General features: G+C 45.4%; 1 protein-coding gene across 2 annotated transcripts in view; it reads left to right on the plus strand.

Annotated features, from left to right (window-relative positions):
- CUTA (cutA divalent cation tolerance homolog) overlaps positions 1-13,211 on the plus strand; it is a 28,971-nt gene extending 15,760 nt beyond the window's left edge. For both annotated transcript variants that reach the window (XM_086919904.1, XM_086919903.1), the window contains 5 exons: positions 1,164-1,312; positions 9,334-9,393; positions 12,194-12,239; positions 12,364-12,413; positions 12,994-13,211. In XM_086919904.1, coding sequence (XP_086776030.1) covers positions 1,164-1,312; positions 9,334-9,393; positions 12,194-12,239; positions 12,364-12,413; positions 12,994-13,093 — 405 coding nt within the window. In that variant the 3' untranslated portion in view covers positions 13,094-13,211. The remainder of the gene's footprint in view (positions 1-1,163; positions 1,313-9,333; positions 9,394-12,193; positions 12,240-12,363; positions 12,414-12,993) is intronic.
- Positions 13,212-14,478: the final 1,267 nt, after the last annotated feature.

Here is a 14,478-nt window from a genome sequence, read left to right on the forward strand (position 1 = left end):
TAAAATCCTGCTTTTTAAAATGCATGACATGCGTTCTTTGCAGCAGGCATATTAACCCTCGGTGCTACATTAGATATGTCAAACCTGCCGCTGGACAAAACTCGTCTCTCTCCAGCAGGTACATTAATCACTGGTGTTATCTTGACACTTTTATTGTTGCTCGAAAACTGCTAATTCTACAAGGAACTTTGCAGTGCTTTTAAAACTGCTGCCTGCGACCCCCTGGGAATATGTCACAGACCCCTGGGGGTCCACGGACCCCAGTTTGGAAAACACTGGGCTAGACGATGGAGCATAATCAGGACTTGGTGTATTGGTCTGGGTTGGGGGCACTTGTCAGTGCCACCAGACTGCTTTGAAGGCCACATTTGGTGCCCTCCTTGCATACTCCAGTTTGAGCCAGTTCAGGGAGCTCTAGGCTCCCACTCTGGTGGGAAACTGGACATAGGACATAGGAGTATCCTCCTCTTTGTCCAGCCTCTCCTCTGGGAGGGACCCCTGAGTTCTTCCAACTCTTTCCCCAGGGTACTTAAGGGCTTACCTGTGGGTGTTGAGACATGAGTGGCCATAATGATGATTACATTTTTTTCATCGAGAATTGTTTTCCAGAGTGGCATTTTTTATGTTTAGCAGTAGCTTCAATATTTTGTTTTTCCAAAACCTTTAAAAAAATACAATACATTTGCATGCAGACATACCTAGATGGGCTTTCAATTCTCCCTTTTCACCCATTGGTCTGTTGTGGTATCATTCACATTTGCGTCTGCCCAGCACAACCTAGAATTGGTCAGACACGGAAGTCACTGGGACCTGCTCACTTTTATTGAGAGTTTTCCCTGAGTATGTATGTGCCTTAAAAGCAGTCCCCTTCAGTGCCATGGACTAAACATTTTTTTCTCCATTTTAATAAACCTATAGCTTTTTTTCCTTTTGCCAGGGCCCAGCAGGTTACCTGGCCCTCACTGTGGGTTACATTGCGCCATTGCCTGTTACTGCTGTATGCGCCTATCTTTAAATGAGCTGTAAAAACTGTTCCATACCAATACTGCTCTCTGCTGTTGTAAAACTGGTGACTTATTCATTGACTTTCACCACCTCACTTTTTCCCTTGTTTTCCTCTCCATGTGCCTTTTCTTACTGTGCTTTTCTCTCGCCTTTCTCAGGTGTTGCTGATATCCGTGTTGATGTACACGCCCTTCGGGATCGCTGGATTGCGTCTGTTCTCCATGGCGAGCGAGGCGTACGTGTCGGGCACGCACTCTGCTGCCTTCGTCACCTGTCCCAACGAGAAGGTGGCCAAGGACATTGCGCGGTAAGTTTCCGGGGGTCGTTGCTATTGCTGTTCAGTGTCAAGAAACCTCCAAGCTCCATCGTTGGCGTCAGAAGATCCACTATGTTTGTGGTCATCTGCCAGGGCTGGGTAAGTAGAGAACCATGCCAGCTCCCCATTGATGGGGGCTCTGGTGGATCGCCAAAGAGTTCCCCCATGATTCTTGTTGCTCTCCGTTTGTGGCAGGGACCCCGGACGTAATCATCTGGTGCATAGACACGTATCGTCATCATCTGTGGCATGGGCACCAGTGGCAATCACCTTTGGCTTGGACCCGTGGCATGTTTCCCAGATGGTACCAGTAACTTCCTGGTTCAGCTTGACTACCATCTTGTTTCCTGGTCACTACCGCCTTTGGCTGGTTCATGGTGCCTGTCGCTTTTAGCTCTCCACATGGTTTGTTGAAGTTGACACTTATTGCATGGTCCGGTTAGCTTTGAACCCAGTGGCTGTTAACTGTGGCATCTTTCATTACGGCTTCCAGCTCTGCCATGGGTCCTACTGATCACTACCCGTGGCATGGCTCCCGCTCACCACCCGTGGCATGGCTCCCGCTCACCACCCGTGGCATGGTTCCCGCTCACCACCCGTGGCATGGTTCCCGCTCACCACCCGTGGCATGGTTCCGGCTCACCACCCGTGGCATGGTTACCACTCACCACCCGTGGCATGGTTCCCGCTCACCACCTGCTTCAGCATAGCCCTTGGTGGTTGCCCTGTGTGTCGTGTATATTGGTATCTATCACAGTTATATTTCTTAGCGGCTGCTGTTGCATCTACCATGTTGTGTATGTTGCTGGTTGGGGTTTTGATACAAATATCTGTGCTTGAAACATAGAACACGTGCACTGTGCTGTTTCCGGTAGCTGCTGTCATTCTGGTGACCTGGGTTGTGCTGAGTCCTTTTATCCAGAATAAAATTCACCGATTTCAATCATCTTGCACTTCATCACAGTTAACCTAACTTTAGAAGTGACCTCAAGGGTTGGAGTCATATATTCTTACATTTCCTACAAGAAAAGCAACCACAAACATACTGTTTTAGGTTCGGGAATAGGGGTGGGGGGCAGAATGTCAATTATAAACAAACAATTTATGTCTACGTTAATACATGGAAATAATCCAACATACTCACTGACCAAGAAATGTTTTGAAATATTTATTGTTATTAATTAAACACTTTCAATTACATATCTTTCATTTTTATGCAGTTTTCTTTACTTTCATTAACATTTATTTACGTTTTTATGCAAAAAAAATCATGTTTTATTAAAAACCCATAAATCATACTTATTTATCCTGCCAAAAAGACAACCTATAACTAACAACGACTAAATCGATACAATATGTGTCACAAACCCAACACAGGGGTTTGAAGGACTCTCGGGGGTCCTGGGGCCTGTGTGTATGGAGTTTGCTGGTTCGATGAATGAATCAATCAGTCAGTGGCTTGTATAGCGCGACTGCTCACCCGTAAGGGTTTCAAGGCGCTGGTGTTAGTTTGTTATGCATGAGGGACAACGAACAGCGAGTGGGGGGTGGTTTGTGACCTAGATTGTATCGATTTAGTCATTGTTACTTATATGTTGTATTTTGGGGTAGTGATTACGTTTAATCAATTCCATGCATTAATGTAGGAAGGTTGGGCGGAAATGTTTATTTATAATATAGCCTTATAGCCCGCCTTAACGGACTATACCGGCTATTAAAATCCTGCTGCAGCGTTAAAGGCCCGAGCCGAAGGCGAGGGACTTTACCAAAGCAGAGGGACTTTAACACCATAACTGCTTTGAACGTTCTGCGCCAGTGCGTAACGTTCGAAGAAACGGGTGGGGCTGCGTCGGCCAACGGTCGTTCGCAGTACCAGCCAGGTAGTGCTCCAGTCGGCCACGGAACAGGTTAAAAGCTGGTATAGCCCTGCTACGAAGGGCTATAAGGCTTTTAAAACATTCTGCCACTAGAGGGAAGAATATATAAACAAATAAAACAAAGGCTTTAGGGTGCACGAGGGGATTGAAATCCCCTCAGGCTCAACAAACAAAGAAACATTGGAATGTTGGCGCTCCGGGCTTATACCGGCCATTATAAGCCCGGAGCACTCCATTGTTTTCAATGGAGCTCCCAACATTCCAATGTTGTAATTAAAGTTATATATCCTTAGGTCAGTTGGTTTATTCTCTGCATCATGTGTTCAGTAGCCAAACCACCAATGTTTCCGCAGCTTTCTTTTGAACCAGTTATGCGATGAAAAGAAATTTGAAATGTACCAGAAAGGGGCTGGGACAACATAAATGTGGCTAAACATACATTAACCATGTTAGAATAGTTTGGGGTCTGAGGGGTGGAGGGTGAGAACACATGCACCTGCTTTTGAAATGGACTCGGAGGAGTCTAGAGCCAAAACAGACGAAGACAAATACACTTGAAGTGTAAAACCTCAGGAGAAAGACCTTTTTTTTTTTTTCTTTTTTAGAGGGACACATTTTTGAGCAAGGATGCCGGGCGATGCTGAAGAGGGCGCGGATTTCCTCACACTCCAGCAGCAATGTGTGCACGGCGGGACTTGCACAGTGGATTGCAAGGGAGCACTGTAGGTTTAGAATATGTCAGATGTAAATTCCGGGGACACTGCTCACTTTCATGGAATGAAGAGCAGAAAGGGCTGTACCTGCTGCTAGACATGTTAAAAACTCATTGAGGGGCTTCAAGGACCTCATCCTTCCAGGAGGTTGGAAGAGATACAGGCCGACAACCTTCTGGCTGTAAAGGGCTCTCCCCTTAGGGCCAGGTGATGGCTACGCTGTAGGGGAAACCGGAATATAGAATTACAGGCGGGGAACCGTGAAAATGGGGGTTCTTCTCACGGAGAGCTTCTTAGGGGCAGCAGATAGACCCTGAGAGCGGCGCTCGAGCTCTCTGTGATGTCACGCAGAATCCAGAGGTAAAGACCTTCTGCGAGTTACTTTTTATCCATCTATTCTTTTATGTTATGTTTGCCCCCCCTCTTCATCTGCCCCTGAGTTCAACTGCTTTGCAGGGGCCAGGAATTAATTTAGGAGCTATTCTTAATATGGCCCCTCCCCCGTCCTAAATATATATTAAACAAGCATTGACGTAGCCAATAGGTCTCGCATTTGGGACCTTATAAGTTTAGCCATGCATTTTTGACATTGCAGATAACAATGCCTTTTATTTTTGTTTTCGTTTTTAAAACATAAATAAAAGGCATTGTCATTTAAAATGCCAACAGCTTAAACTCTCGTAAATGCAAGACCTATTGCATTGCAAATGCTTGTTGGCTTGGGCAGTTATTTGTGTCAGCACACGCATGTAAGAGCCGCTGGAAGTCTGTATTTATGCAATGCGAAGGTGAACAAACTATCATTTACAAAAATAATTAGTGTGCATGGAGGTCAGGGATTGGGTAGTAGTTCATGTCACACTCACTACCCGACAGCACTACTAACACAGTTGGAGACCATTGCAAGCTGGCTAAACGAATGCAGTTGTTTACAAGACCTGGTCGATAGGACCCCAGAGGTTTAAGAGCAGCAGTGATTCATGTTTATCCAAGAGTAATAATAATAAAACAACTTTATTCGATTTGATACACAAATCATAAAAGCATATAAATAACAATCATTAAAAATATTTCATAAATATACATTTGGCCTGAATAAACTAAATTGCAATATCATCAATGTGAATCCATAATGTAATATGTAATAACAAGGTAATAAGCCTCATAGGTGTACTCAATCCCCCCTTGTTATTCGTAACCTTAAAGCAGATCTTAAAAAGTTTACCACGCAATAAAGAGTAAAAACATCAGTGGACAATTTTAAAAACAACAGAGCTACCCGTGCCTGCCTAAATCTAACTTTCCTCAGCAGGTCTTTTAAAAACAATTTCCTGGGGAAGGCATAATACGGCAGAGTAAAACAAGGTGAAGGGTATCCTGCGGAGACTTATTGTCGCAGCCGCAGGGCCCTCTCTCTTCTAAATTTGTGATAAAACCTGCCGGTACTGGCAATAAGTGATCGATGCCATTTAGCCTAAAACGGGGTATCAAAAAACGATTGTGGGCACTTGTCATTAATGTTAAATAAGGTTCTATACCCTGTGATGTTTTAACTAAAATATGGTCCCTCACCGAATGTTTCCCCATTTCGATAGTCTCGTGCTGCGCCATGGCAAACTTTAGGTACAGTGTTTTGATATCACCTACATCTTTGGGCCTTATTGTCTCTGATTTATCAAAAAGGTCTGCACGTCCTAGGTTACCAAATTGAATCCCTAACGTATTTAAACCATTGGATTTTTCTTGCATGCTCCAGGGAGAGAGAATCCCACACTACCAGCCTTGTCAAGCCCACCTCTGCATGGATCCAGAGCTTCAACCAACATACTAGTGGCTTCACTCCCGCACTATCCGTTATATTTTTTACCCCCAGTTCTTCCGCCTCAAATATTTGTTCTCCTGCCTTTGCAAATTGGAGGGTTTAACAAAGCCCCACACCTCACTACAATACAAGACTTTAGCACAGCAGATAGAATTATACAACTTTAAAAGTACGCCTGGAGTCTAACACCCCAACCTCGGTGCATAATTTACAATTGAACCCGTAGATCTATTCAGGGTCAGACACTTTTCCTCAGTTAGGTGTTTGAAGTTCAGACGAATATCAAAAAGCACACCCAAATAGGTAAAGGCAGGGACTTTGACTAGGGTGTATGAGCCTATAGTACAACTATATTTTTTACTGGGCTTCTTTCCCATCTCCATCACATATGATTTTGCGAGATTAGAGGACATATCCAAGTGGTCCATAAATTCACGAAGCCATCTATTAAAAGCTGCAAACTATGTGGGGTGCGGGTCAGAAGCACTGCATCGTCTGCGTACAGCAGCACCAAAACTGTTCTGTCCCCTATTCTAGGCATATCGGCCTCAATGTTCCGCAGGGCAACATCAAGACTGTTAATGTATATAATAAACAAGAATGGAGCAAGAATGCATCCTTGTCTGACCCCACTAGAGCACTTGAAAGGCTCCGTAACTTTCCCCTCCTTTGTATATCTTACGACTGCTGTCGTATTGAAGTACAGGGATTGAAGGATATTGGCTATGTCTACCCCAAGGTCCCCCACAAGGACCCACATCTTATTGCGATTCACGCGGTCAAAGGCCGCAGTGAGGTCCATATAGGCTAGATGTAGCGCCCCAGCCTTCGCTATAGTGTATTTTGCGGTGTTAAGACACTGATCTACAGTAGATTTCCCCGGGCGAAACCCTATTGCACATCCATAATAATGTGTGTCTCCTCTGCCTCCTGTCTCCTCTGTGAGTGCATGGTAACGGGGGGCAGGGTCTGTCTCTATGACTACTGAGTTATACTTGTGAAAGTGTATGGTGAGCTGTGCATCCGGGTGAGTGGTGTGCATGTGTGAGTGTGTGTGTGTGTGTGTGAGTGCGTGGTAATGGGGGACGGGGTCTGTCTCTTTCACAACAGAGTTCTACGTGTGTAAGTGTATGTTGAGTTGTGTATACGGGTGAGTGCAGGGTGAGTGGTGTGCCTCTATGGCTACAGAGTCCTAACTGTGTAAGTGCACAGTGAGCTACCCGGTTGAGTGGTGTCTGTGTTTTATTTATTTTTAATTTTTATTTTTGCAGTTTTGTATAGCGCTAGCTGGACCCATGGGTATCAGAGCGCTTCACAGCATATGCAATAATGTACACACAGATTATACAGGAGAATGGTAGAACATGGGGGTTAGAGCAGGAATGGAACAAGGATATGGGCGAAGGGGGAGAGGAGAAGAGGGTGCAAGTTAAATCTGGGGGGCGGAGTCCACCTGTAGAAGTACAGAGTTCTACCTGTGTAAATGGTGAGCTGTGTACAGTGTACTCGCGTGAGTGGTGTGCCTGCGTGAATGCCTGAAGGAGTACAGAGTTCTACCTGTGCAAGTGTACTGTGAGTGGTTTGCTTGTGCATGGTAAATGGGGGCAGGGGTTTGTCTGTATGAGTACAGAGTTCTACATGTGTAGGTGTACAGTGAGCTGTGCATCCGGGTGAGTGGTGTGTCTGTGTGAGTGAACAGTAAACAGTGTGCCTGTGCGAGTGCACGGTGCAACACATTAAACCCAGACCTATTGGCATTGCCAGTGCGTGTTTTGTAAATCTAGTCCAGGTTTATGGAACCAACGTTTTCCCTCTTATACAAGTGAAAGTTAACTTCACAGCTGGATCATTCGTCTTCATTATGTAGCAGAGGTTTCAGGAATCCTTGTCGCTTAACTTGAAACATATTTGCAGAGCTCTCTGGCATTATCCTCCCGCGCCCCAGGTAAGGAGTGGGAGCTTAACAATACCAAGATATATAAGGAAGGAGGAGGTGCGTGCTTCACACTGCGCATCCCTGCCCGGGAGATGTTTGCTTTTAGAGATGAAGGTAAAATGAGCCTGGGGAATATTTGGATTTTTCGTTATCCCCCCGATACAAAGGCTCTGTTTGTCCTTTTAAAGATAAGGGAGTGCTGGTGAAAAACCATGGCAAGACAAGGCCTCATAGTAACAGCTTCCAGTTTCTGAGCAATCACATTTTGTTTACTATCTGATAACAAAATATCTGCTGGCCCTTGAAACACTTCATGAGATTGTCTTCCTAGAAAATGCAACTGCGCAGCTAGCGAACAGGCGCCAGGGTCCATGGAAAGTAGCTGAACCATCTGTGTGGGACAGCTCGTGGGAAGGGTGCAAACATGGAGCATTTGTTTATGTCAGTCAAATGAATTGCGGCCGCGATGTGCTCAAGACAAATTTGGGGGGCGGGAACAGGAAAGCAGAAGCCTTCCTGCACGTGCCGCTGCTCACTCCCGAGAACTATGAAGTGATTCCAAGAGGCACTCTTCCTAGATCAGCGCATGCGCGCTGCGCTAGGCGAGACCTAAAATCTGAAAATAGCCTCCCGCCACCCACTGCAACACTCTGTGCCTTATCTCTTGAAGCTGTGTTTCTGCTCTCCATCTAGCAGAGAGCCAGTGCTAACTGGTATTGCAGCTCAGATCTAGAATCTGGCTCTCCCGAGAGAGGTCTCCGATGGAAGCCATGCATGAGGGCAGTGGAAGGTGGCACCGTATGGAATATGGGGGAGTTAGTCCAAGGGCGTGGGTGATAAGAGGGCAGGAACAGAAGGAATTGTGCAAAGGAATAGAGAGAGACAGGATAAGACGATTGTGCTTTCGAAATTGTTTAGATAAAGGAAAACAAAAGTGCATTTTATTTATGCCTGCTGTTTGTCTGTATTTTTATTACTGACAGAGAGTGAATGTCTTGTAATAATGAAAGTTGCTTTGGAGTTTGTTGTCACAGCACTACACTGCCTTCTTCCCTACATGGGAGACAAGTTGTGGGGTCTTCCTCTGTCAGTTTCTGCTGTGATGGGGTCTTACTGGGGCTGTGTACCATTGGATCTGGAAACAAACTGTTATTGATGAAAGTAACGTGGGTCGTCATTGCTTACCCAACGTAAGAGATCCCACCTGGGACATGTGTACCGTTGTTAATACAAGGGGCATCACTGCCGGTGGACATCCTATGTGGCATGTGCACTGTGGCGAATACATGTGGCATCACTGCCGGTGAACATCCTATGTGGCATGTTCTCCACCTATGGGATGTGCACTGTGGGGAATACATGTGGCATCACTGCCGGTGAACATCCTATGTGGCATGATCTCCACCTATGGCATGAACCTACTGTTCGGTGTTCCTCAGCACCCCCAGTGAACGAACAGGCCATTTGAACGCGGTGACACTGCGCTTATGATTTCCTTGTGAGGTATGGTCTGCCCTATAGTCTGTCTTCTGTGGATGCCACTGACTCTCTTCGCTTCCGGATAAAGCCATTGCTTATAGGTCAGGTGTTGCCTTTTGGCCTTTAATGTGGGATCTCACTTCTTATCCTTGACCATTGGTTCAATTTCTGCTTTTACATTTCAGGGCGCTCGTGCAGAAGAAGCTGGCAGCCTGTGTGAATATTGTGCCTCAGATAACTTCCATGTAAGTAGCGTGAGACTTCTGTGTGTTAGCAATATAAATAAGCAGTGCCGCATGAGCGTGCCTGTCTGCATGTTGACTAGGTCTTCCCCCTAAAGCCTTCTGTCACTTCATTTGAAAGTCTTTCCCCCACTGGTCGCAGATCCTGCCTCACTGCACTTGTGCACTTTCTCTTCTCGTGCACTGGTGATTTTCCTGGCTCGGTCTCTGGCCCCAGAGTCAAATTTGGACAGGTAACTATGTCTCTGTGTTGGAACTCCATACTTCAAGAGGCTTTGGACCAGTGTCCGTGTTTGGTTGGGTGCCCTCCATATGTTCACTGATGAATGTAAATGTTATTGTTTGAATAGTTTATTGTTTATAATGTGCAACACGCGTGAGGGATCAGAACTGCCCGTGAGCATGAAGTAAACCAGTGTGAAGATAAAAAAGGCACATTATCCAAAGTCAAGAAGATAAGAAAATCTTGGAGTGAGGGCAGGTAAAAATTTGGGCGAGAAATGTGGCGTTAGCCAGGATATAAAGTAGGAAGGGAGAGATTGTTCATGGTGGAGACTTGCAGACGAGGCTCCTGAGTTCCTAGGCTTCTTTATATTTGCTGTTTGAGCAGAAGTTGGTTTAGGTTCTGCTTAGGGTAGTCCGTCTCACTCTCTACTGTCACTATCCAAGTGGCAGGTGGGTCAAACACAGGCTTTTTCTGCTTTCTCGGTTTTCCTCCACTCATTTTGGGTGCCCATATCACTGCCCTATATGAGCCTTTCTGTCCCTCTGGGTTGACTTTTGATCTGTGTTTTCATCTGCTCCCTGTGGCTGGATCCCTCTCTCTGTGGTTGTTTGGTTACTCTTCTTGCTGCAGAGCCAGGATCTGTCTGAGAACTGTGGTTTTATTTGCATATTCTTTTGAACTGTAACTATGACATTTTTCTGAAGTAGACCTCTGTAGTGGTTTGTTTTGGTGTTACGCATGAAGACTAGTGTGTGCTTCGGGGGTGGCACCGCAGCAGGAATTGGCATTCGAAGGGAATGTGAGGGATTGTTCTGCAGGCTTTACATGGGTGGGTTTGCATGATTTATACACACACCAGCCTGAGAATCACTTGGGTCATGACTTTTGGAAAAGCTCTGCCTTTTGTTATTGTTTGTCTGAGTTCTAGGTGGCGGTCGGTGTCCTTGGGCTGACTCGGATGACTATCAAGAGGGAGCCAGTTGATCTGAGGTTTCTCCTTCCTACAGTATGAGTTGAGATTCCAGGAAGATTGGTTCTGTCCCATCATCCTCTTGGTGGTATTGAAGGAGGTTCTTCTTGGCCTTAGAGGGCAAGGATAAAGGGGAAATGTTATCTCGACTGCTCAGGTTTAAGACTCGAGTTTTCTGATAAGTTATAGCCTTCTGTTTAAATATTAAAGATATAGATGTAAAACTCAGTTGCCTAATCAAGACAAGACATCACGAGGGCTAGTGTTGCATCATCTTGAGGAAGAGCCCTTGCAGTGTTCTTATTGTGTAAAATGAGTCTTCCATCATTTTGTGATTACGGTTTAAAGCGAGGGGTCGGGATCTATTGTCACACTGGGATTTTTCACTGGTTGATGTGGTTGTCAGCCGGCCCATCTTCACAGTTTAGTGGACTGAGGGTCATCATTTTGAGATGATCCACAGGGGAGAACGTCTGTGTTAGACGAGCTCTGTGTGTGCGGATTCTTTCTCCACCGTTACACCGCCAGAGGCGTTTGCGTAGTCTGGGTGTCTTGCGGACCAGCGGGAGGATGACCTGGGTGGCATCATCCTGGTTGAAGCAGTTCAGCTTGTGGAAGTTGACTGGGTCAGCAAGAGAAGACCTGTCTGCATCGAAAAGAGGGGCAGTCATTTCAGAGCTTTGCCAGCATCGACTTTTTATTTGCAGCTAGATAAGCCGGTCCCAGTTATTATTATTATTATTATTATTGCCTGAGGGATGAAAGGTGAACAGAGTAAATGCCTTCTTGGATTCTATGTCTCTGGTGGGAGTTTATCCACTTACAGGCCGTCGCCGGGAACTGTGGCATATGGTCATTGGGCTGGTAGTTGTCGTTCTGCAGTGTTAAAGGCTGATGAAATGTCGAGTAGGAGTAGAGATAAGTAGATGGAGGTTAGTGTTGACGGGCAGCAGCTTCCAGGTGTGAGTCCTGTCTGTTTCACACTATTTGGCTGATGAAACGTGAGACCTGGGAGACAGCCGCCTTTTCGATGAGTGTCTGTATATCATTGATTCTCTGTGTCTATGTTTTTTGTATACACTATACACTTTTTCTATGATTCTGCCTGTGAGTTCTGTTTGACCTTCATGGTTGGCATTGTGTGCCTGAGTGTGGTTAATTCTTTATGCCTTAGTGTGGTTGATTCTCTATGCCTTTGTTGTGGTTGGCCCCCTGTGCCTATCTTTTGTGATTTGTGCCGTCTGTGTTATTTTGGCTCTGTGTAACAAGGCTTGTTGGTTGGCTGACCTGTGTATTCTGTTTCATCTCTGTATGTTTTGTGTTTGTGTACTCTCTGTGCATGTGTTTTAGTGAGATTCTAATAAATCTTTCTTTTGTGGTCTCTCTATCTGGTTGTTACGGTCTCATCTGTTTCTGGCATCATCAGTCTTGTGGATGGAATCTCTGTCCATTTGCTGCTTTGTGTTCTAGTTGTTTTTCAGGTAATAACTGTATTAGTTTGTTGCAATTCCTTCTCTCCATCTGTGGCTTATTTGACATGATACTATCTTTTACCTGCCTCTCTTATTTCCTCTTTTGCTAAAGCTGCTCACTTCTTTGATTTTTAGATATGAGTGGAAAGGCAAGATTGAAGAGGACAGTGAGGTGCTACTGGTAAGTGCGGAACACGCTTACTTTTTGGGACGCATTATTGTGCAGTCCTGCCCCTTCGTCTCTTAGATGAGTTTGGCTGGAATACTTTGTAAAGTTTATGTACTTCCTTTATTTACCTCATTAGATGATAAAAACTCGCAGCACCAAAGTTTCGGCGTTGGCTGAGTATGTACGGTAAGCACCACTGTGTTTTGCACTATATATCCCATCCAACACTACATGCCTGGGCGCCTCCTGTGGCAACCGTAAGTTCTGTTTCCTGTGGTTTCTGAGACCTTCTCTTGAGGTATTTTGGTTTCTGCTGACACTATTACCAACTTTCATACGTCTTCATTAGCCTTTGCCTACATCTGTTCTGACCTTTCCCAGTTACACTTTAGAAAACTTTTTATTTGCACCTCGAATCGCCTGCCTAGCTTCTTGTGTGTGCTGCAGCATGGGTCTGTTGCAGGCTGAGCCTTTTGCTACCTCTTACAGGGGTTAATTGCTTGAACATGAACTCACACCATCCCCTGCATTCGATTGCCTGTGCTTGCTGTATTCTGATTGCTGCAGCTTGTGCCTGCTCCCGCCTTTGAGTAGAAGCCCTTATTTTTCAAATTTGTGTCTACCTTCTATCGGACACAGCCGCTCTTCGTGTGACTAGCATTGGGGGGCATCTGGCCCAGCTCTCGCACTCCTTTGCAATGTTGTGCCACCTGCAGCTGAGACAACTGAGAAACCTTGAGTGCTTTCACCTGTGTCCTTCTTCCAGGTCGGTGCACCCTTATGAAGTGGCTGAAGTCATCAGCCTGCGCATTGACCAGGGTAATCCGCCCTATCTGAAGTGGCTGAACGACACCGTTCCAGAGTGAATCAAACATCTCCTGCTCCATCATGGCGTCTACCGGAAACCATCCGCTCAACATGTCCGCCGCTTTCACTAAGGGTTGAAAAGTTTTTTGACTTAAAATAAAAATATATTTCTAAGTAGTGGTGTACTCTGCTTCTTTATTCCTGGATCAAAATCCTGTTGCACCAACTTCAGGTAGAACAAGGCAAGTTAGCCTTTGGGAGAAATCGTCAGCATCTTTCACTGACTGCCTCTACCTCCCTCTCAGCACAGTTCACCCACATCATCTCACCTACCCATGCACGCTTGAAGCATGACAACCCTCAGATAGTCAATTATGTCCCTACTCGATTTACCACCAGAATATTGAGCTTTAGATACTGTGTAACAACAATATTGAATACTTTATTACAGTGAAGGCAAATATATAGTATGCTTAACTTCTCGTCTGCGTACCATGACGATATACACATCCTAAAGGTACCCAGCATGGAGCTAAGTAAAATAAAAGCACAAGCTGTGGTACCCTTCTCTACATCTTATAAACGGTAAGCACAAAAATGCAACGCACTGCTTGGTTCCCCTTCTCAACGCCGACTGTCTATTCCCCACAGAAGCATTATTCGCCCGAAACTGCAGGACCACTTAATTTTCAGTAGACATCAGTGACAATGGTTATGCCCCTCCCCCGTTGCCCCTCTGTTGCATTGTGGACCTGACCTGACCATCATTTACCAGGGCCATTTGTGTTTTTGCACCTAAGAGATTTACCACTGTTGCCCAACCTCCCTCGTCCACGGTTGAGGCTGGAGATGAAAGCCCTCGCTAGTGATTCGGACACCGGTATGGTGGGGTTTGGAGGAAAGGAAGGCCGGATGGCAGGGGGTTGCTAACGAATTGGAATAAGGACTGTGCCATAAGGGGGCCCGCAGTACAAGCCTTCTGTCCCCTGATTACCGAGGAGGATGTTGTAAATTCAGTAACCTTTGGTTTCCTCGAAGCCTGGGTCGATGGGATAGTTCAATGGATATCTTGTGATGACGTTTCAGTCAATCAAACTTTTTATTTGGCTTATTAGAAGTTGTAAAAGCACATTATAGAAAAAACAAGTCATAAATGCAAAACTTCACACTTTTTAAAAAAGATTTAAAAACAAAGTCCTTATAAGATTTATCAGCCACATGTAGAAAACAACCAGAATTCGCTGAACAAAGTATATTGCAATGCCCCGTGAGTATTCTCAAGGCACATTAGACTGAGTTTACCACTGCAACGCAAAGGTCTGTATTACAGTTTTGCAGGAAAATGACGTTTCAGTTGGTGGAGTTTTATCAGAATGAGCCTTCTGCAGCTCTACTTGGAGCCTCTCTATTTCCTCAATACCCATTCAATGAGCCTGCGAGTGGG

Source organism: Lissotriton vulgaris, chromosome 5, assembly GCF_964263255.1.
Source record: "Lissotriton vulgaris chromosome 5, aLisVul1.2, whole genome shotgun sequence".
NCBI classification, from domain to species: domain Eukaryota; kingdom Metazoa; phylum Chordata; class Amphibia; order Caudata; family Salamandridae; genus Lissotriton; species Lissotriton vulgaris.